Source organism: Siphateles boraxobius, unplaced genomic scaffold (genome assembly GCF_051911475.1).
Source record: "Siphateles boraxobius isolate OS27281-9 unplaced genomic scaffold, OSU_SipBor_1 347, whole genome shotgun sequence".
Classification (NCBI taxonomy): Eukaryota; Metazoa; Chordata; class Actinopteri; order Cypriniformes; family Leuciscidae; genus Siphateles; species Siphateles boraxobius.
The window spans coordinates 18,157-40,088 of record NW_027508972.1 but is presented as its reverse complement, the minus strand read 5'-3'; the positions used below and the strand labels follow the sequence as shown (position 1 = coordinate 40,088).

The 21,932-nt window shown below is 44.3% G+C and overlaps 1 protein-coding gene across 1 annotated transcript in view; it reads left to right on the top strand.

Moving 5' to 3' along the window:
* The window catches only part of LOC143702181 (contactin-1a-like), a 69,549-nt gene that overhangs the window by 32,092 nt on the left and 15,525 nt on the right, over positions 1–21,932 (top strand). The window contains exons 3-8 of the mRNA XM_077195704.1: positions 3,343–3,381; positions 9,169–9,295; positions 11,137–11,306; positions 11,887–11,982; positions 14,617–14,823; positions 21,334–21,436. Of these exons, the coding sequence (XP_077051819.1) occupies positions 3,343–3,381; positions 9,169–9,295; positions 11,137–11,306; positions 11,887–11,982; positions 14,617–14,823; positions 21,334–21,436 (742 nt within the window). The remainder of the gene's footprint in view (positions 1–3,342; positions 3,382–9,168; positions 9,296–11,136; positions 11,307–11,886; positions 11,983–14,616; positions 14,824–21,333; positions 21,437–21,932) is intronic.

Below are 21,932 nucleotides of genomic sequence, written 5' to 3'. Positions count from 1 at the left end.
TATACGATACTATAACCTTCCTCTCGCTGTGAGTATACAATACTATAACCTTCCTCTCGCTGTGAGTATACTATATTATAACCTTCCTCTCGCTGTGAGTATACGATACTATAACCTTCCTCTCACTGTGAGTATACGATACTATAACCTTCCTCTCGCTGTGAGTATACGATACTATAACCTTCCTCTCGCTGTGAGTATACGATACTTTAACCTTCCTCTCGCTGTGAGTATATGATACTATAACCTTCCTCTCGCTGTGAGTATAGGATATTATAACCTTCCTCTCGCTGTGAGTATATGATACTATAACCTTCCTCTCGCTGTGAGTATACCATACTATAACCTTCCTCTCGCTGTGAGTATGCAATACTATAACCTTCCTATCACTGTGAGTGTACCCTTACTATAACCTTCCTCTCGCTGTGAGTATACAATACTATAACCTTCCTCTCGCTGTGAGTATACGATATTATAACCTTCCTCTCACTGTGAGTATACGATACTATAACCTTCCTCTCGCTGTGAGTATATGATACTATAACCTTCCTCTCGCTGTGAGTATGCTATATTATAACCTTCCTCTCGCTGTGAGTATACGATACTATAACCTTCCTCTCGCTGTGAGTATACGATACTATAACCTTCCTCTCGCTGTGAGTATACGATACTATAACCTTCCTCTTGCTGTGAGTATACGATACTATAACCTTCCTTTCGCTGTGAGTATATGATACTATAACCTTCCTCTCGCTGTGAGTATAAGATATTATAACCTTCCTCTCGCTGTGAGTATACGATACTATAACCTTCCTCTCGCTGTGAGTATACGATATTATAACTTTCCTCTCGCTGTGAGTATACGATATTATAACCTTCCTCTCGCTGTGAGTATACGATACTATAACCTTCCTCTCGCTGTGAGTATATGATACTATAACCTTCCTCTCGCTGTGAGTATAAGATATTATAACTTTCCTCTCGCTGTGAGTATATGATACTATAACCTTCCTCTCGCTGTGAGTATAAGATATTATAACCTTCCTCTCGCTGTGAGTATACGATACTATAACCTTCCTCTCGCTGTGAGTATACGATACTATAACTTTCCTCTCGCTGTGAGTATACGATATTATAACCTTCCTCTCGCTGTGAGTATACGATACTATAACCTTCCTCTTGCTGTGAGTATACGATATTATAACCTTCCTCTCGCTGTGAGTATACGATATTATAACCTTCCTCTCGCTGTGAGTATACGATACTATAACCTTCCTCTCGCTGTGAGTATACGATACTATAACCTTCCTCTCGCTGTGAGTATACGATACTATAACCTTCCTCTCGCTGTGAGTATACGATACTATAACCTTCCTCTCGCTGTGAGTATACGATACTATAACCTTCCTCTCGCTGTGAGTATACGATATTATAACCTTCCTCTCGCTGTGAGTATACGATAATATAACCTTCCTCTCGCTGTGAGTATACGATACTATAACCTTCCTCTCGCTGTGAGTATACGATATTATAACTTTCCTCTCGCTGTGAGTATACGATATTATAACCTTCCTCTCGCTGTGAGTATACGATATTATAACCTTCCTCTCGCTGTGAGTATACGATACTATAACCTTCCTCTCGCTGTGAGTATACGATATTATAACCTTCCTCTCGCTGTGAGGATACGATATTATAACCTTCCTCTCGCTGTGAGTATACGATATTATAACCTTCCTCTCGCTGTGAGTATACGATACTATAACCTTCCTCTCGCTGTGAGTATACGATACTATAACCTTCCTCTCGCTGTGAGTATACGATACTATAACCTTCCTCTCGCTGTGAGTATATGATACTATAACCTTCCTCTCGCTGTGAGTATACGATACTGTAACCTTCCTCTCGCTGTGAGTATACGATATTATAACCTTCCTCTCGCTGTGAGTATACGATACTATAACCTTCCTCTCGCTGTGAGTATATACGATACTATAACTTTCCTCTCGCTGTGAGTATACGATACTATAACCTTCCTCTCGCTGTGAGTATACGATACTATAACCTTCCTCTCGCTGTGAGTATACGATACTATAACCTTCCTCTCGCTGTGAGTATACAATACTATAACCCTCCTCTCGCTGTGAGTATACGATACTATAACCTTCCTCTCGCTGTGAGTATATGATACTGTAACCTTCCTCTCGCTGTGAGTATACGATATTATAACCTTCCTCTCGCTGTGAGTATACGATATTATAACCTTCCTCTCGCTGTGAGTATACGATATTATATACTATAACCTTCCTCTCGCTGTGAGTATACGATACTATAACCTTCCTCTCGCTGTGAGTATACGATACTATAACCTTCCTCTCGCTGTGAGTATATGATACTGTAACCTTCCTCTCGCTGTGAGTATACAATATTATAACCCTCCTCTCGCTGTGAGTATACGATACTGTAACCTTCCTCTCGCTGTGAGTATACAATATTATAACCCTCCTCTCGCTGTGAGTATACGATACTATAACCTTCCTCTCGCTGTGAGTATATGATACTGTAACCTTCCTCTCGCTGTGAGTATACAATATTATAACCCTCCTCTCGCTGTGAGTATACGATACTGTAACCTTCCTCTCGCTGTGAGTATACAATATTATAACCCTCCTCTCGCTGTGAGTATACGATACTGTAACCTTCCTCTCGCTGTGAGTATACGATACTGTAACCTTCCTCTCGCTGTGAGTGTACGACTGAAACCTGCTGAATCAGATCTGGGTCCTGTATTACTGCAGACGGTCAGTGATCAGAGGACATCAGTGCTCTGATCAGCCGCTATCTCACACACACATCAGCGCTCTGATCAGCCGCTATCTCACACACACATCAGGGCTCGCTGCTTTATAAAGAGACACTGAGAGGATCTGCACTGAGACTCATGCTTAATCAGACTTAATGCTCAATTAGGATTGAGTCTTCCAAAGATAATGAAAACAAGATAATGGAGATAAAATGATTATTGTGCTGGGATTCTTCATTGTATTTTTTTTACCTTTTATTTTAATTTGTTTTTCGGTTGAATTATATCTAAAAATTCAGTGTAAAAAAGTGAAACAGAAAATTCTGTTGAACAGTTTTATGAAGTTCAATAAATGCATGTTTATAAAAGTCAGTGCATGATCTTGACCTCAATATTGACTAACATATGAGTGATTATGATTTTGCTATAATCCAGGATAATCTGGACCCTTCCGTCACTCTTTAAGATATTGGTTTTAAAAAATAAAACGCACCGAACATGTAAAGATTGCATGTTTCTGATGGTGTTTTGTGTTTCAGTTTGCTCGGTGTGTGCCGATTTCCCAGGAGTCTTTGGAGGTGAGTTCAACCGTCCGTCTTAAAGAACTGTTTGTTTCCACTGTGATTTACTGAGGTTTATATCAGTTGACATCATCCCAAAATATGATATCCATCACATTAGTTATTATGTTTCGACAAACTGCTAGTTGCAGGGAAGCTATTGCGTGCTGGTTAGGAGACTCTGTGAGACGATAGGACATCGCGAGGAGAATCGGCTCTGTGTTCAGGGAAGATCTCACAGACGTTACATTGATTCTCTTATAAAGAAGCAGGGCATTGTGGGAGAGATTAAAGGACAAGTTCGGTATTTTACACTTGAAGCCCTGTTTTAAGATCGTTTGTGATGAAATAGAACGGTTAAGATTGAAATTTGGACAAATGCTGCTGTCCTGAGAATTTTCGGTTTCTGTGTTAGCTCCCCCCCCCCCACCTCCACAATGGTTTATAGGGGCACTGGAACAATATTATTCATAAAACGCATTAAACTTTAGTTTACAAAGACGTGAAACTCACCGAGTGGTCTGGGGTGTTCACTGATATGCTCACGCAAAAAATGCTACAAAAGATGCTTTCCAACAGGTTCTATTTCATCACAAACGATCTTAAAACAGGGCTTCAAGTGTAAAATACCGAACTTGTCCTTTAAACAGATGACAGTGCGTCTCTTCGGCTATCTCTTGCGTCTCCTTTTCCCGGCCGGACCGCCTGCACCCGTTCCCCATCCGAGCCTCGGAGCCGCGAGCTCTCCAGGCGTTTAGTGATCCTGGAGAGACTTTGATCTGCGTGTGTTTCATCCGCGCGACTGCATGCGGTTTACAGAACACACAGAGCTGCGTCAATCAAACGCTCTAAGACTTTAATATCACTGATATGGTAGTATAGGTAATATTTTGAATTATTTTTTATTTGCATAAGTTTTCATATATATATATATATATATATATATATATATAGAGAGTATGTATATATTACTGTATATAATACTTTTTTAAATTGTATAGTATAATTGGTAGTCCAGTCAAATTATGCTTTTTAATATTAAAAATTGAATTGGGACAGGGGTGGCATCATTTGCATTCAAATTAATGTCACAATGAAAATTAATCATGTTTATAAGAATATGCTTTAGTTTCTTTATATAAATGTATTTTCTCTTTGTTTTGATGAGTCATTAATACATGCGTGTTTGTTTGGTCACATACGGTGGTTTTAGAAGCTTCTGTATGATAACAGGCTGTGTTTACATCAGTGAACAGTAACGACCCGTCTGACGCCTGGACGAGTTAATAACATCAAATCACGAGATAACTGAATATTACACTCCCAGCTCGTGAATAATTCATATCTGATTAGCGAGACGCCAGCAGATTCCTGAAACTAACATCAGAAGAGTTTCCGTTCCTCCATCTGTCCGGGTACACTCTGTAAATCACTGACAACCCGTTTCCAGAACATTAGTCATGTTTTTATCATCTCAGATGTTCTGCGATGAACATGCTTAAGTGACTTAATGCAATTAACGGCAAGCACTCAAAATATGCACATGACGAATGAGAGCGCAACTGTCGCTTCCGGAAGTAGAAACTCCACGGATTTTCTCCATAGGGAGAATGGATTTTAACAATAACTGATAAAGTCAGCCCTACTGTGAGCTGCGAGATCGTTAATCGATGGTAAATGCTTTAGTTGAAGCATTAGTTCAACTTACTTTAAAAGTAATCAACAGTGGAAAAACTATTCATGAGTTCTTAATTCTCATTAATCGCAGTGGTGTCAGACTCATTGTGTCTCTGATATCCCAGCATGCACTATTCCTCATTAATCGCAGTGGCGTCAGACTCGTTGTGTCTCTGATATCCCAGCATGCACTATTCCTCATTAATCGCAGTGGCGTCAGACTCGTTGTGTCTCTGATATCCCAGCATGCACTATTCCTCATTAATCGCAGTGGCGTCAGACTCGTTGTGTCTCTGATATCCCAGCATGCACTATTCCTCATTAATCGCAGTGGCGTCAGACTCGTTGTGTCTCTGATATCCCAGCATGCACTATTCCTCATTAATCGCAGTGGTGTCAGACTCGTTGTGTCTCTGATATCCCAGCATGCACTATTCCTCATTAATCGCAGTGGCGTCAGACTCGTTGTGTCTCTGATATCCCAGCATGCACTATTCCTCATTAATCGCAGTGGCGTCAGACTCGTTGTGTCTCTGATATCCCAGCATGCACTATTCCTCATTAATGGCAGTGGCGTCAGACTCGTTGTGTCTCTGATATCCCAGCATGCACTATTCCTCATTAATCGCAGTGGCGTCAGACTCGTTGTGTCTCTGATATCCCAGCATGCACTATTCCTCATTAATCGCAGTGGCGTCAGACTCGTTGTGTCTCTGATATCCCAGCATGCACTATTCCTCATTAATCGCAGTGGCGTCAGACTCGTTGTGTCTCTGATATCCCAGCATGCACTATTCCTCATTAATCGCAGTGGCGTCAGACTCGTTGTGTCTCTGATATCCCAGCATGCACTATTCCTCATTAATCGCAGTGGTGTCAGACTCGTTGTGTCTCTGATATCCCAGCATGCACTATTCCTCATTAATCGCAGTGGCGTCAGACTCGTTGTGTCTCTGATATCCCAGCATGCACTATTCCTCATTAATCGCAGTGGCGTCAGACTCGTTGTGTCTCTGATATCCCAGCATGCACTATTCCTCATTAATCGCAGTGGCGTCAGACTCGTTGTGTCCCTGATATCCCAGCATGCACTATTCCTCATTAATCGCAGTGGCGTCAGACTCGTTGTGTCTCTGATATCCCAGCATGCACTATTCCTCATTAATCGCAGTGGCGTCAGACTCGTTGTGTCTCTGATATCCCAGCATGCACTATTCCTCATTAATCGCAGTGGTGTCAGACTCGTTGTGTCTCTGATATCCCAGCATGCACTATTCCTCATTAATCGCAGTGGAGTCAGACTCGTTGTGTCTCTGATATCCCAGCATGCACTATTCCTCATTAATCGCAGTGGCGTCAGACTCGTTGTGTCTCTGATATCCCAGCATGCACTATTCCTCATTAATCGCAGTGGCGTCTGACTCGTTGTGTCTCTGATATCCCAGCATGCACTATTCCTCATTAATCGCAGTGGCGTCAGACTCGTTGTGTCTCTGATATCCCAGCATGCACTATTCCTCATTAATCGCAGTGGTGTCAGACTCGTTGTGTCTCTGATATCCCAGCATGCACTATTCCTCATTAATCGCAGTGGCGTCTGACTCGTTGTGTCTCTGATATCCCAGCATGCACTATTCCTCATTAATCGCAGTGGCGTCAGACTCGTTGTGTCTCTGATATCCCAGCATGCACTATTCCTCATTAATCGCAGTGGCGTCAGACTCGTTGTGTCTCTGATATCCCAGCATGCACTATTCCTCATTAATCGCAGTGGCGTCTGACTCGTTGTGTCTCTGATATCCCAGCATGCACTATTCCTCATTAATCGCAGTGGCGTCAGACTCGTTGTGTCTCTGATATCCCAGCATGCACTATTCCTCATTAATCGCAGTGGCGTCAGACTCGTTGTGTCTCTGATATCCCAGCATGCACTATTCCTCATTAATCGCAGTGGCGTCAGACTCGTTGTGTCTCTGATATCCCAGCATGCACTATTCCTCATTAATCGCAGTGGCGTCAGACTCGTTGTGTCTCTGATATCCCAGCATGCACTATTCCTCATTAATCGCAGTGGCGTCAGACTCGTTGTGTCTCTGATATCCCAGCATGCACTATTCCTCATTAATCGCAGTGGCGTCAGACTCGTTGTGTCTCTGATATCCCAGCATGCACTATTCCTCATTAATCGCAGTGGTGTCAGACTCGTTGTGTCTCTGATATCCCAGCATGCACTATTCCTCATTAATCGCAGTGGTGTCAGACTCGTTGTGTCTCTGATATCCCAGCACGCACTATTCCTCATTAATCGCAGTGGTGTCTGACTCGTTGTGTCTCTGATATCCCAGCATGCACTGTTCCTCATTAATCGCAGTGGTGTCTGACTCGTTGTGTCTCTGATATCCCAGCATGCACTATTCCTCATTAATCGCAGTGGTGTCTGACTCGTTGTGTCTCTGATATCCCAGCATGCACTATTCCTCATTAATCGCAGTGGCGTCAGACTCGTTGTGTCTCTGATATCCCAGCATGCACTATTCCTCATTAATCGCAGTGGCGTCTGACTCGTTGTGTCTCTGATATCCCAGCATGCACTGTTCCTCATTAATCGCAGTGGTGTCAGACTCGTTGTGTCTCTGATATCCCAGCATGCACTAATCCTCATTAATCGCAGTGGCGTCAGACTCGTTGTGTCTCTGATATCCCAGCATGCACTATTCCTCATTAATCGCAGTGGTGTCAGACTCGTTGTGTCTCTGATATCCCAGCATGCACTATTCCTCATTAATCGCAGTGGCGTCAGACTCGTTGTGTCTCTGATATCCCAGCATGCACTATTTCTCATTAATGGCAGTGGCGTCAGACTCGTTGTGTCTCTGATATCCCAGCATGCACTATTCCTCATTAATCGCAGTGGCGTCAGACTCGTTGTGTCTGATATCCCAGCATGCACTATTCCTCATTAATCGCAGTGGCGTCAGACTCGTTGTGTCTCTGATATCCCAGCATGCACTATTCCTCATTAATCGCAGTGGCGTCAGACTCGTTGTGTCTGATATCCCAGCATGCACTATTCCTCATTAATCGCAGTGGCGTCAGACTCGTTGTGTCTCTGATATCCCAGCATGCACTATTCCTCATTAATCGCAGTGGTGTCTGACTCGTTGTGTCTCTGATATCCCAGCATGCACTATTCCTCATTAATCGCAGTGGTGTCAGACTCGTTGTGTCTCTGATATCCCAGCATGCACTATTCCTCATTAATCGCAGTGGTGTCTGACTCGTTGTGTCTCTGATATCCCAGCATGCACTAATGGAGCCGGAAATGACTGACCAGCTGCTGACATGGGTTCATGATGGACTCTCTTTATTCTCTTAATGCACTTTATTATGCTCTTATTATGCATAATTTATCAGTCCACGTTAAGAGAGTCATCTTCATTATGTTTTATTATGAACTAATGATATCAATCAACTCTTCCTGATCCAGTCAAATCAAATTTCACTCAGACATACAGTATGTCATGTGTTTATGTTTATAATGGGCTTATGTTTTTAAAGGACTTCATCACCATCATCAAGATTTTATTTTGGTCTTCATACACAATTCCATAATAACTCTACATAATTTCACTTTTCAAAAAGGTGTATGCTGAAGCCTTAACTTACTTTACCGAACCATAATCTACACAAAAACAAAACAATTACTTCAGACTAATTTTCAGTTACGTACAAACGTCTTGAGAGATTGACATCTTTTGTAAAGTAGTGCAACTGTTTCAAGTATTTCACATACAACTGATTTATTTAGAATTTAATATGCGTTTATCACCTAATTTTTAAGCACACACACTGAGTAAACCACACATTCTCCACAATTTCATCCCTTTGACAGATCTGTTATTTTTTATACATTTATTTATTTTTAGTGCTGTCAAATCGATTAATTGCACACAAACACACACACACACACACACAAAAAAAAAAAAAAAAAAATATATATATATATATATATACATATTATAAATGTACACATTTTTATGTTATATGTGATTAATCATGATTAACAGCAGTATTTATGTTATATGTATATGTTATTCTGAGTTTGACGTATTTGTGCTGCTGTCTCAGACGAGTCTCCAGGATTCGGGCCGGTTTTTGAGGAACAGCCCGTCGACACTATTTACCCGGAGGAGTCTCCGGAGGACAAGATCAGCATGAGCTGCAGGACACGAGCCAGCCCTCCGGCCACATACAGGTCTCAGCGGCTTTACCACGCTTTACCACGCTTTACCACGCTTTACATGCTTTACATGCTTTACATGCTTTACCACGCTTTACATGCTTTACCACGCTTTACCACGCTTTACATGCTTTACCATGCTTTACCACGCTTTACATGCTTTACCACGCTTTACCACGCTTTACATGCTTTACCACGCCTTACATGCTTTACCATGCTTTACATGCTTTACCACGCTTTACATGCTTTACCACGCTTTACCACGCTTTACATGCTTTACCACGCTTTACCACGCTTTACATGCTTTACCATGCTTTACCAAGCTTTACATGCTTTACCACACTTTACATGCTTTACATGCTTTACCATGCTTTACCAAGCTTTACATGCTTTACATGCTTTACGTGCTTTACCACGCTTTACATGCTTTACATGCTTTACCACGCTTTACCACGCTTTACATGCTTTACATGCTTTACCATGCTTTACCATGCTTTACATGCTTTACCACGCTTTACATGCTTTACATGCTTTACCACGCTTTACCACGCTTTACATGCTTTACCACGCTTTACATGCTTTACATCTTTTACCATGCTTTACCATGCATTACCACGCTTTACCACGCTTTACATGCTTTACCACGCTCTACACGCTTTACACGCTTTACTACGCTTTACCACGCTTTACATGCTTTACCACGCCTCACATGCTTTACCATGCTTTACATGCTTTACCACGCTTTTCATGCTTTAAATGCTTTAAATGCTTTACCATGCTTTACCACGCTTTACCACGCTTTACATGCTTTACCACGCTCTACACGCTTTACACGCTTTACCACGCTTTACATGCCTTACCACGCTCTACACGCTTTACACGCTTTACATGCTTTACCACGCTTTACCACGCTTTACACGCTTTACCACGCTTTACACGCTTTACCACGCTTTACATGCTTTACCACGCTTTACACTCTTTACACGCTTTACCACGCTTTACCACGCTTTACCACGCTTTACACGCTTTACCACGCTTTACATGCCTTACCACGCTCTACACGCTTTACACGCTTTACCACGCTTTACATGCTTTACCACGCTTTACCACGCTTTACACTCTTTACACGCTTTACACTCTTTACACGCTTTACCACGCTTTACACTCTTTACACGCTCTTCACGCTTTACACGCTTTACCACGCTTTACATGCTTTACCACGCTTTACCACGCTTTACACTCTTTACACGCTTTACCACGCTTTACCACGCTTTACCACGCTTTACACGCTTTACCACGCTTTACATGCCTTACCACGCTCTACACGCTTTACACGCTTTACCACGCTTTACATGCTTTACCACGCTTTACACTCTTTACACGCTTTACCACGCTTTACCAAGCTTTACATGCTTTACCATGCTTTACCACGCTTTACCACGCTTTACCACGCTTTACACACTTTACCACGCTTTACATGCTTTACTAGGATACAAACATTACTACTTACCATGTCCAAAGATATATACCGGTACTAGACTAATGAATGAATGTGGTAGATGGAGATATATATATATATATATATAACTTTTTATTGGGATCAATAATAATTTCACATGAATTAAATGCTAATTATTAATGTTGAAAACAATTTTCCATCTTTGATATTGTAAAATCATATGCTGCTGTGATTTGGTTTGATTCCTCTGAATCTGTAGATACATTGAACATTAGCATTATTAATATTTATTCATGATAGAACTGATGCATTAATCATCAATGATGTGATCAGTCATTCTGCGTCAGTTGTGTGTTTCTGATCATGAGTGTGTGTGTGTGTGTGTGTTTGTTCTCAGGTGGAGACTGAACAACACTGATATCGTCATTGAGGATCACTACAGCCTGATGGGCGGAAATCTGGTCATCAGTTTCCTGGACAAGAGCAAGCATGCTGGGAACTATACGTGTGTGTCCAGCAATGAGTTCGGGACGGTGGTCAGCCAGAGAGCGTCGGTGCAGTTCGGCTGTGAGTCTCTTACACAACAGCTCTATTACAGAGCAGCGTCCGCTTGACACACACAGAAAACTTTATGCATTTTTACATTTACAAAAAAACGAATTCTGTATGATTTACAAGCTTGTTCACCCATGGGGATCTCTATTTAGGTCCCCACTGTGACACGAGTCCCCATGAGTCTGTGTGTATTCAGGTTGAAGTCCCCACCGGGATAGAAAAACATGAACACACACACATACACTCTCTCACACACACTCTCTCTCACACACACACACACATACACACACACACACACACACACTCTCTCACACACACTCTCTCTCTCACACACACACGCACACACACTCTCTCTCACACACACTCTCTCTCACACACACACACACACTCTCCCTCACACACACACACACACACACAGAGCCGTTATTGTTCAGCGCTTGACGGATATTAATTTCTGCTGTCAGACTTCGAGACTCTTTCTTTTTTTGTGTTCTTTCTGCTGAATTGTGACTCAGAAGTGTGTTCTGTGCAGTTTTACTGCTGTTGTTTGTAAAGTGATGTGTGGAGTTAATTAAACTCTGTTGTGTTTCAGACTTGGACATGTTCTCCACTGACGAGAGGGAGGCGGTGTCTGTGAGGGAGGGGCAGGGGGCGGTGCTTCTGTGTGCCCCGCCCCCACACTTCCCAGGTTACCATAGCAACCTTGTTTCTCTCTCTTTTTTAATTTTTTTTACTTTATTAAATCATTTCAAATAACAAACAGGCATTAACATATTATCGTTGTTAAACACCTTAACAATAAGACCAAGCTGCATATCATAAACAACATAATAATAACATAAATAAAAAAATTAAATTAAAAAAAGGGCGGGGGGGTTAATCCATATATATTGCCAGTAATTTAGAGAGTTACCATAGCAACCTTTTTGTACATTTACATTTAGTCATTTAGCAGACGCTTTTATCCAAAGCGACTTACATTTGAGGATTAAACCAAGCGAGTCATCATAGAGAGGCAAAAACAACGCAAGAAGTGCTCAGAATACAAAGTTCAAACATTGCTCAGAGTAGGAAAAATCAGACAAGCGAAGATTTCAAGAAAAAGGTTGTTTTTTTGTTTTTTGTTTTTTGTTTTTTGTTTTTTTTCTATGTTAAGTGCTCACGGAAGAGATGAGTTTTCAGTTGTCTTTTGAATGCTGTCAGGGATTCTGCATTACGGACGAGGGTGGGTAGGTGATTCCACCAGCATGGAACCGTGAATGAGAATGTTCTGGACAGTGATTTTGTGCCTCACTTTGAAGGCACCACGAGCCGTCGCTCCTTGGCCGATCGTAGGCTTCTGGTAGGGATGTAGACCCGTAGGAGCGAGTGAAAGTAGGAGGGAGCTGAGCCGGTGGACAATCTGTAAGCAAGTGTCAGCGCCTTGAACTTGATTCGAGCAGCGAGTGGCAGCCAATGCAGGGAGATGAACAGCGGAGTGACGTGGGCTTTTTTGGGCTCGTTGAAGACAAGACGAGCAGCAGCATTCTGGATCAATTGTAAGGGTTTAGTTGCACATAATGGAAGTCCAGCTAGAAGAGCATTGCAGTAATCAAGCCTAGAAATAACCAGGGCCTGGACAAGAAGTTGTGTTGCATGCTCAGTTAGGAAAGGCCTGATCTTCCTGATGTTGTGCATTGCAAACCTGCATGATCGAGCTGTCTTTGTAATGTGGTCTGTGAAGGTTAGCTGGTCATCAAAGATTACTCCAAGATTTCTGACCGACCTTGATGGGGTGATTGAGGATGAGTCTTGCTGGATAGTGAAGTCGTGCTGTAGAGACGGATTGGCAGGGAGGACGAGAAGCTCAGTCTTTGCCAGATTGAGCTGCAGGTGATGTTCCTTCATCCATGCCGAGATGTCCGCCAGACAGCTAGAGATACGTGCAGCTACTGTGGGATCGTCTGGTTGAAATGAGAGGTAGAGCTGGGTGTCATCAGCATAGCAGTGGTAAGAGAAACCATGTGCCTGTATGATGGGTCCCAGTGATGTGGTGTAAATGGAGAAGAGGAGGGGTCCAAGGACTGACCCCTGGGGAACCCCTGTGGTCAGTCGATTTGCCTTAGATCTCGTCTCTCCATGCGACCCTGAATGACCTACCTGTGAGATAGGACTCAAACCAGTGGAGGGAAGTTCCAGTGATGCCCAGTGATGAGAGGGTGGACAGAAGGATCTGATGATTCACAGTGTCGAAGGCAGCAGACAGGTCTAGGAGAATGAGAACTGATGAAGAAGTGTGGGAGTGATAGCTTGAAGAAGGTGTGAGGGGATGGGGTCTAGAGGGCAGGTGGTAGGATGACTGGAGAGGAGAAGTTTAGATACTTCTTCCTCGGTTAGTGGAGAGAAGGTTATTGGCTGTGGGAGAGGTTGGCCTAGGTTCCTGTGTGTGGAGGAGAGAACTGACTGCTAATGGTTGTTGTTTTGCTAGTGAAGAAGTTAGCAAAATCATCAGCAGTTAGCGAGGAGGAGGGTGGTGGTGGAGGTGGACAGAGGAGAGAGTTGAATGTCTTGAAAAGTTGTTAGAGAGAGCAGCAGGGGTTGCTGAGTCTGCTGGACGGATCCAGGTCTCAGTCAAGCCCAAGATATTAAGAGTTGAAAGAGATGCAAAAGCAGGAATGAAGTCAGCTTTATTGACTGCTGACTGACAATTCCATAGACCCATGGAAAGAGAGAGAGGTTTGTGTGTGGATGAGAGAACGGGACGCAGATTAGCAGTATTGCGCTGCCTTCTGTGCCTGATGAGAGTGCGTTGTCGAGAGACAACCGGAATGTATTGAAAGCACATGTTGATTAAGGGAAATAGAGTACAAGTAGGAAAGGAAAGGGAGAAGAAGATATTTAAGTGCTTAGCTGGTGTCGTTGCTCGGTGGAGTCGCACAGGTAGAGTCGATGGTCTTTACCCGAGTCGTCTTCAAACGAGAAGGCTGAAACGCTTCCGCTGACGCTTCCGCGACAGCGCGCACACTACATAGATATAATGCGCTCAAATTACTGAGTGAGGAATTACTGAGTCCATCGCCAAGAGCGTCTTCAGCAAGTTCATCCCGCTGGTGGAATTACTCTGTATGTTGTATGAAAGTACAAAAATTACTAAGACATTTAACATCAAACAGAAGTTTACAGATCTTTCTATTTCGTTTTCATAAGACATTATTTTATCTTAATCAGTTTACATAAGTTTAGAATAGGAGATATAGAAAAGATTTGTTTGGATCTGCAGTCATCGATGCGTTTGACGGACAGATCAGTAACACGCGTGTGATGTCACTTCCTGTCTCTGCAGAGGACCTGTCCTTCCGCTGGATTCTGAACGAGTTTCCGGACTTCATCCCCCAGGACAAGCGTCGTTTCGTGTCTCAATCCACCGGGAACCTGTACATCTCCTCTGTGCGAGCGTCTGACAGCGGGAACTACTCCTGCTTCGTGTCCAGCCCGTCCATCGCCAAGAGCGTCTTCAGCAAGTTCATCCCGCTGGTGCCCATCCCCGAGCGTGAGTCTCCCAGATCATACACACATATATCTCCCGGTCTCATCCCGCTGGTGCCCACCCCCGAGCGTGGGTCTCCCAGATCATACAAACATATATCTCCCGGTCTCATCCCGCTGGTGCCCATCCCCGAGCGTGGGTCTCCCAGATCATACACACATATATCTCCAGGTCTCATCCCGCTGGTGCCCATCCCCGAGCGTGAGTCTCTCAGATTATACACACATATCTCCAGGTCTCATCCCGCTGGTGCCCATCCCCGAGCGTGGGTCTCCCAGATCATACACACATATATCTCCCGGTCTCATCCCGCTGGTGCCCATCCCCGAGCGTGAGTCTCCCAGATCATACACACATATATCTCCCGGTCTCATCCCGCTGGTGCCCATCCCCGAGCGTGAGTCTCCCAGATCATACACGCATATCTCCAGGTCTCATCCCGCTGGTGCCCATCCCCGAGCGTGAGTCTCTCAGATCATACAAACATATCTCCAGGTCTCATCCCGCTGGTGCCCATCCCCGAGCGTGAGTCTCTCAGATTATACACACATATCTCCAGGTCTCATCCCGCTGGTGCCCATCCCCGAGCGTGAGTCTCTCAGATCATACACACATATATCTCCAGATCTCATCCCGCTGGTGCCCATCCCCGAGCGTGAGTCTCTCAGATTATACACACATATCTCCAGGTCTCATCCCGCTGGTGCTCATCCCCGAGCGTGAGTCTCTCAGATTATACACACATATCTCCAGGTCTCATCCTGCTGGTGCTCATCCCCGAGCGTGAGTCTCCCAGATCGTACACACATATATCTCCAGGTCTCATCCCGCTGGTGCCCATCCCCGAGCGTGAGTCTCCCAGATCATACACACATATCTCCAGGTCTCATCCTGCTGGTGCTCATCCCCGAGCGTGAGTCTCCCAGATCATACACACATATATCTCCAGGTCTCATCCCGCTGGTGCCCATCCCCGAGCGTGAGTCTCTCAGATCATACACACATATATCTCCAGATCTCATCCCGCTGGTGCCCATCCCCGAGCGTGAGTCTCTCAGATTATACACACATATCTCCAGGTCTCATCCTGCTGGTGCTCATCCCCGAGCGTGAGTCTCTCAGATCATACACACATATATCTCCAGATCTCATCCCGCTGGTGCCCATCCCCGAGCGTGAGTCTCTCAGATTACTGTATACACACATATCTCCAGGTCTCATCCCGCTGGTGCTCATCCCCGAGCGTGAGTCTCTCAGATTATACACACATATCTCCAGGTCTCATCCCGCTGGTGCTCATCCCTGAGCGTGTGTCTCCCAGATTACTGTATACACACATATCTCCAGGTCTCATCCCGCTGGTGCCCATCCCCGAGCGTGAGTCTCTCAGATTACTGTATACACACATATCTCCAGGTCTCATCCCGCTGGTGCCCATCCCCGAGCGTGAGTCTCTCAGATTATACACACATATCTCCAGGTCTCATCCCGCTGGTGCTCATCCCCGAGCGTGTGTCTCCCAGATCATACACACATATCTCCCGGTCTCATCCCGCTGGTGCCCATCCCCGAGCGTGAGTCTCCCAGATTATACACACATATCTCCAGGTCTCATCCCGCTGGTGCCCATCCCAGAGCGTGAGTCTCTCAGATCATACACACATATATCTCCAGGTCTCATCCCGCTGGTACCCACCCCCGAGCGTGAGTCTCTCAGATCATACACAGATATATCTCCCGTCTCATCCCGCTGGTGCCCATCCCCGAGCGTGAGTCTCCCAGATTATACACACACATATCTCCAGGTCTCATCCCGCTGGTGCCCATCCCCGAGCGTGAGTCTCCAAGATTATACACACACATATCTCCAGGTCTCATCGCGCTGGTGCCCATCCCCGAGCGTGAGTCTCTCAGATTATACACACATATCTCCAGGTCTCATCCCGCTGGTGCCCATCCCCGAGCGTGACTCTCTCAGATTATACACACATATATCTCCAGGTCTCATCCCGCTGGTGCCCATCTCCGAGCGTGAGTCTCTCAGATTATACACACATATATCTCCAGGTCTCATCCCGCTGGTGCCCACCCCCGAGCGTGAGTCTCCCAGATCATACACACATATCTCCAGGTCTCATCCCGCTGGTGCCCATCCCCGAGCGTGAGTCTCCCAGATTATACACGGATATATCTCCGGGTCTCATCCCGCTGGTGCTCATCCCAGAGCGTGAGTCTCCCAGATCATACACACATATCTCCCGGTCTCATCCCGCTGGTGCCCATCCCCGAGCGTGAGTCTCTCAGATTATACACACATATATCTCCAGGTCTCATCCCGCTGGTGCCCATCCCCGAGCGTGAGTCTCTCAGATTATACACGGATATATCTCCGGGTCTCATCCCGCTGGTGCTCATCCCAGAGCGTGAGTCTCCCAGATCATACACACATATCTCCCGGTCTCATCCCGCTGGTGCCCATCCCCGAGCGTGAGTCTCCCAGATTATACACCCATATCTCCAGGTCTCATCCCGCTGGTGCCCATCCCCGAGCGTGAGTCTCCCAGATTATACACACATATATCTCCAGGTCTCATCCCGCTGGTGCTCATCCCAGAGCGTGAGTCTCTCAGATCATACACACATATATCTCCAGGTCTCATCCCGCTGGTGCCCATCCCCGATCGTGAGTCTCCCAGATTATACACACACATATCTCCAGGTCTCATCCCGCTGGTGCCCATCCCCGAGCGTGAGTCTCTCAGATCATACACACATATATCTCCCGGTCTCATCCCGCTGGTGCCCATCCCCGAGCGTGAGTCTCCCAGATTATACACACACATATCTCCAGGTCTCATCCCGCTGGTGCCCATCCCCGAGCGTGAGTCTCCCAGATTATACACACATATCTCCAGGTCTCATCCCGCTGGTGCCCATCCCCGAGCGTGAGTCTCCCAGATTATACACACACATATCTCCAGGTCTCATCCCGCTGGTGCCTATCCCCGAGCGTGAGTCTCTCAGATTATACACGGATATATCTCCGGGTCTCATCCCGCTGGTGCTCATCCCAGAGCGTGAGTCTCCCAGATCATACACACATATCTCCCGGTCTCATCCCGCTGGTGCCCATCCCCGAGCGTGAGTCTCCCAGATTATACACCCATATCTCCAGGTCTCATCCCGCTGGTGCCCATCCCCGAGCGTGAGTCTCCCAGATTATACACACATATATCTCCAGGTCTCATCCCGCTGGTGCTCATCCCAGAGCGTGAGTCTCTCAGATCATACACACATATATCTCCAGGTCTCATCCCGCTGGTGCCCATCCCCGAGCGTGAGTCTCCCAGATTATACACACACATATCTCCAGGTCTCTTCCCGCTGGTGCCCATCCCCGAGCGTGAGTCTCTCAGATCATACACACACATATCTCCCGGTCTCATCCCGCTGGTGCCCATCCCCAAGCGTGAGTCTCCCAGATCATACACACATATATCTCCAGGTCTCATCCCGCTGGTGCCCATCCCCGAGCGTGAGTCTTCCAGATTATACACACACATATCTCCAGGTCTCATCCCGCTGGTGCCCATCCCCGAGCGTGAGTCTCTCAGATTATACACACATATATCTCCCGGTCTCATCCCGCTGGTGCCCATCCCCGAGCGTGAGTCTCTTAGATTATACACACATATATCTCCAGGTCTCATCCTGCTGGTGCCCATCCCCGAGCGTGAGTCTCCCAGATTATACACACACATATCTCCCGGTCTCATCCCGCTGGTGCCCATCCCCGAGCGTGAGTCTCTCAGATTATACACACATATATCTCCAGGTCTCATCCCGCTGGTGCCCATCCCCGAGCGTGAGTCTTCCAGATTATACACACACATATCTCCAGGTCTCATCCCGCTGGTGCCCATCCCCGAGCGTGAGTCTCTCAGATTATACACACATATATCTCCCGGTCTCATCCCGCTGGTGCCCATCCCCGAGCGTGAGTCTCTCAGATTATACACACATATATCTCCAGGTCTCATCCTGCTGGTGCCCATCCCCGAGCGTGAGTCTCTCAGATTATACACACATATATCTCCAGGTCTCATCCCGCTGGTGCCCATCCTCGAGCGTGAGTCTCTCAGATTATACACACATATATCTCCAGGTCTCATCCCGCTGGTGCCCATCCCCGAGCGTGTGTCTCCCAGATTATACACACATATATCTCCAGATCTCATCCCGCTGGTGCCCATCCCCGAGCGTGAGTCTCCCAGATTATACACATATATCTCCAGGTCTCATCCCGCTGGTGCCCATCCCCGAGCTGAGTCTCCCAGATTATACACACATATCTCCAGGTCTCATCCCGCTGGTGCCCATCCCCGAGCGTGAGTCTCCCAGATTATACACACATATCTCCCGGTCTCATCCCGCTGGTGCCCATCCCCGAGCTGAGTCTCCCAGATTATACACACATATCTCCCGGTCTCATCCCGCTGGTGCCCATCCCCGAGCTGAGTCTCCCTGTCCTCAGGGTTCGCTATCGTTGGAGTTTTAACCATTTCTAATCCGATTCCTATTTCTGTTCTGCTCATCGATTCCGATTCTTATCCATTCCTAATTTCAATTCCAATAAGGTAAAAAACAACCCTTATAAATCATTCACATTGTCTTATTGCAAGACATTTAATTGAAGCTGAATTTCATCAACAAAGATCAACAGGTTAAATAATACTTACGTTTGAACGTTTGCCTGTGGTTTAAAAAGACCATAGAAAAACAACTAGCTGAACTAATATAACTTTCAAGCATTATTAAAGACAAGTAAACGCTCAGTAATTAAAAAAGAACAAATAAACAAATTAGCAATCGCAACAAACCGATACAACTGAACAAAGATACGATTGAAATAAACAGTGTTTTAAGATGTTCAGGTATTCAGGTGCAGAAACTAATCAAATGTAAAATAACACTGCACTTTATAAATAAAATATACATTACAAATATAGTTACAAAAATTATTCAGTCAAGAACGAGTTAATTTTCTCTTTGTCTTTTGTTGTTTGATTAGTGTTATTATACAGATGCAGCAGGAATATTAGTGCTGTCACTTTAAGAGCTGCCCAGTAACTCATGCTGGGTCATGCTGGGTTATGCTGGAAACACATGCACTTGCAGGAATATTACTAATGCTATTTATACATTATTTGCTCATGCAGAGGATATTAGATCTTCGGATGCAGAAACCACTCGATAGTGTAAAAACTGACAGAAGATCTGAAAGAAAACTGTGATCTGTGGTTTCTGAAGTGAGCTGGTTCAGTTCACGCTCAAATAATCTGCTTTAAGAAATCATATCTGTCATAATATGAGCAGATGAACAGCTGAAGCTTTCACACGCTTGTTTGTTCAGAGTTTCTGTTGATGTTCTTCTGTGTGACATCAGAAAAATTAGTCATTTCTGCTGTTTAGTTTCAATAAATGTTGTTTTGAACTGGAGAGGAAGTTTGAGCTCTGAATGTTACTGTATGTCTCAGTACAATCAATACAGTATATATATATATATATATATATATATATATATATATATTTAAGACATATATTTCATGTCAATTCTATTTTGCTTCTATGGCATTTCTTCTTTCAGACTAGTAGGAAAAAACATCCAAAACACATTTGTCTATTTTATTCACTTTATCTATTTGCGTCTGTAGATTTTAATACATATCTTTAAAGGTTGTTTTCACAAAATGAGTTTTTCCTCCACTTCAGCAGCACTTACACACTTCACAATTTACAGTTTTATTCATATCTATATTCTGAAGGTTTTCACTGAGGGGTTTGTTCATATATCATTTGCCTTGATTTATATAACATTTTATTCTTAAAAACGTGGTCAAAATGTATTTTTTTTTCATCTGTTGACAGTATTTTTTTATTTATGAAGTGATAAAGAGAGAAATCCAAAATCCCCTCTATAAAAACTTTTAACTCTAATATGTCTACAAAATCAAACAGGCTTTATCCAATGTTCAGGTATATTTTCTGGAAATGCATGCAAATTAGTACATAATTAAAAATGACCTCATTTGCCTATTTAAACATAACATTTGAAGAAACTTGCAAAACAAGACTGTTAATTTCTGAATGTAATAAATCAGCTGATAAACGTCTGTAAGTTAATTTTGTCCTCAGTTCTCCTGTGCCGTCTTGCCTTGATCCCACATAAATCACTAGTGTGACATCTGCTGTGTGCGTGTGTGTGTGTGTGTGTGTGTGTGTGTGTGTGTGTGTGTGTGTGTGTGTGTGTGTGTGTGTGTGTGTGTGTGTGTGTGTGTGTGTGTGTGTGTGTGTGTGTGTGTGTGTGTGTGATATTACAGACGTGTGTGTGTGTGTGTGTGATATTACAGACGTCCGTGACTGTCACAACATCATGAGTGTGTTCTGAGTCTCAGATCAGGAGCTGTACTGAGAGTCTGGCCATTCACGTGTCTCGTATCTGCTCTCCATCAGGAGGTTCTCTGAGGAAATATCCCGCTGACATCAAAGTCAAATCTCCAGACATCTTCGCGCTGGCGGGGCAGAACGTCACACTCGAGTGCTTCGCGCTGGGAAAGTAAGAAAAAACGCCAACCACATGATTTCTGCTTTTTGTAAAAGCATTGCTTCAATCATTTCTCTCAAATGCTTCATTATTCAGCACAATTTTCTGCAAATATTTCATATATTTTAATATCATAATATTTTCATCATCATTTTTCATTTCACTTTTCAGCATTAGATGTGCTCTTTATAAACTTCTTAAAGTTCAAATAAAGAAAATCTCCCACTGAGCGACACTGATGTTATTTTGAATACTGAACATTCTATCAGTGACATCACTGTAATATTTGCATACTGAATCCACGTTACAAACAAACCTTCATCTAGTAACATTAATAGAACGTTCATTCAAAATTATCTGGTCTTTAACTTTTATGTCATTCAATTAAAGTTTTTTAAAAAATATTTTAGTTGGAGGTTCGTCTAACATTTTATAAATGTAACTCCTTGTTTCAGAACGTTCAGAGAACATTTAAAAGTAGAATAAGAACTAGAAAAAGAAGAATAAT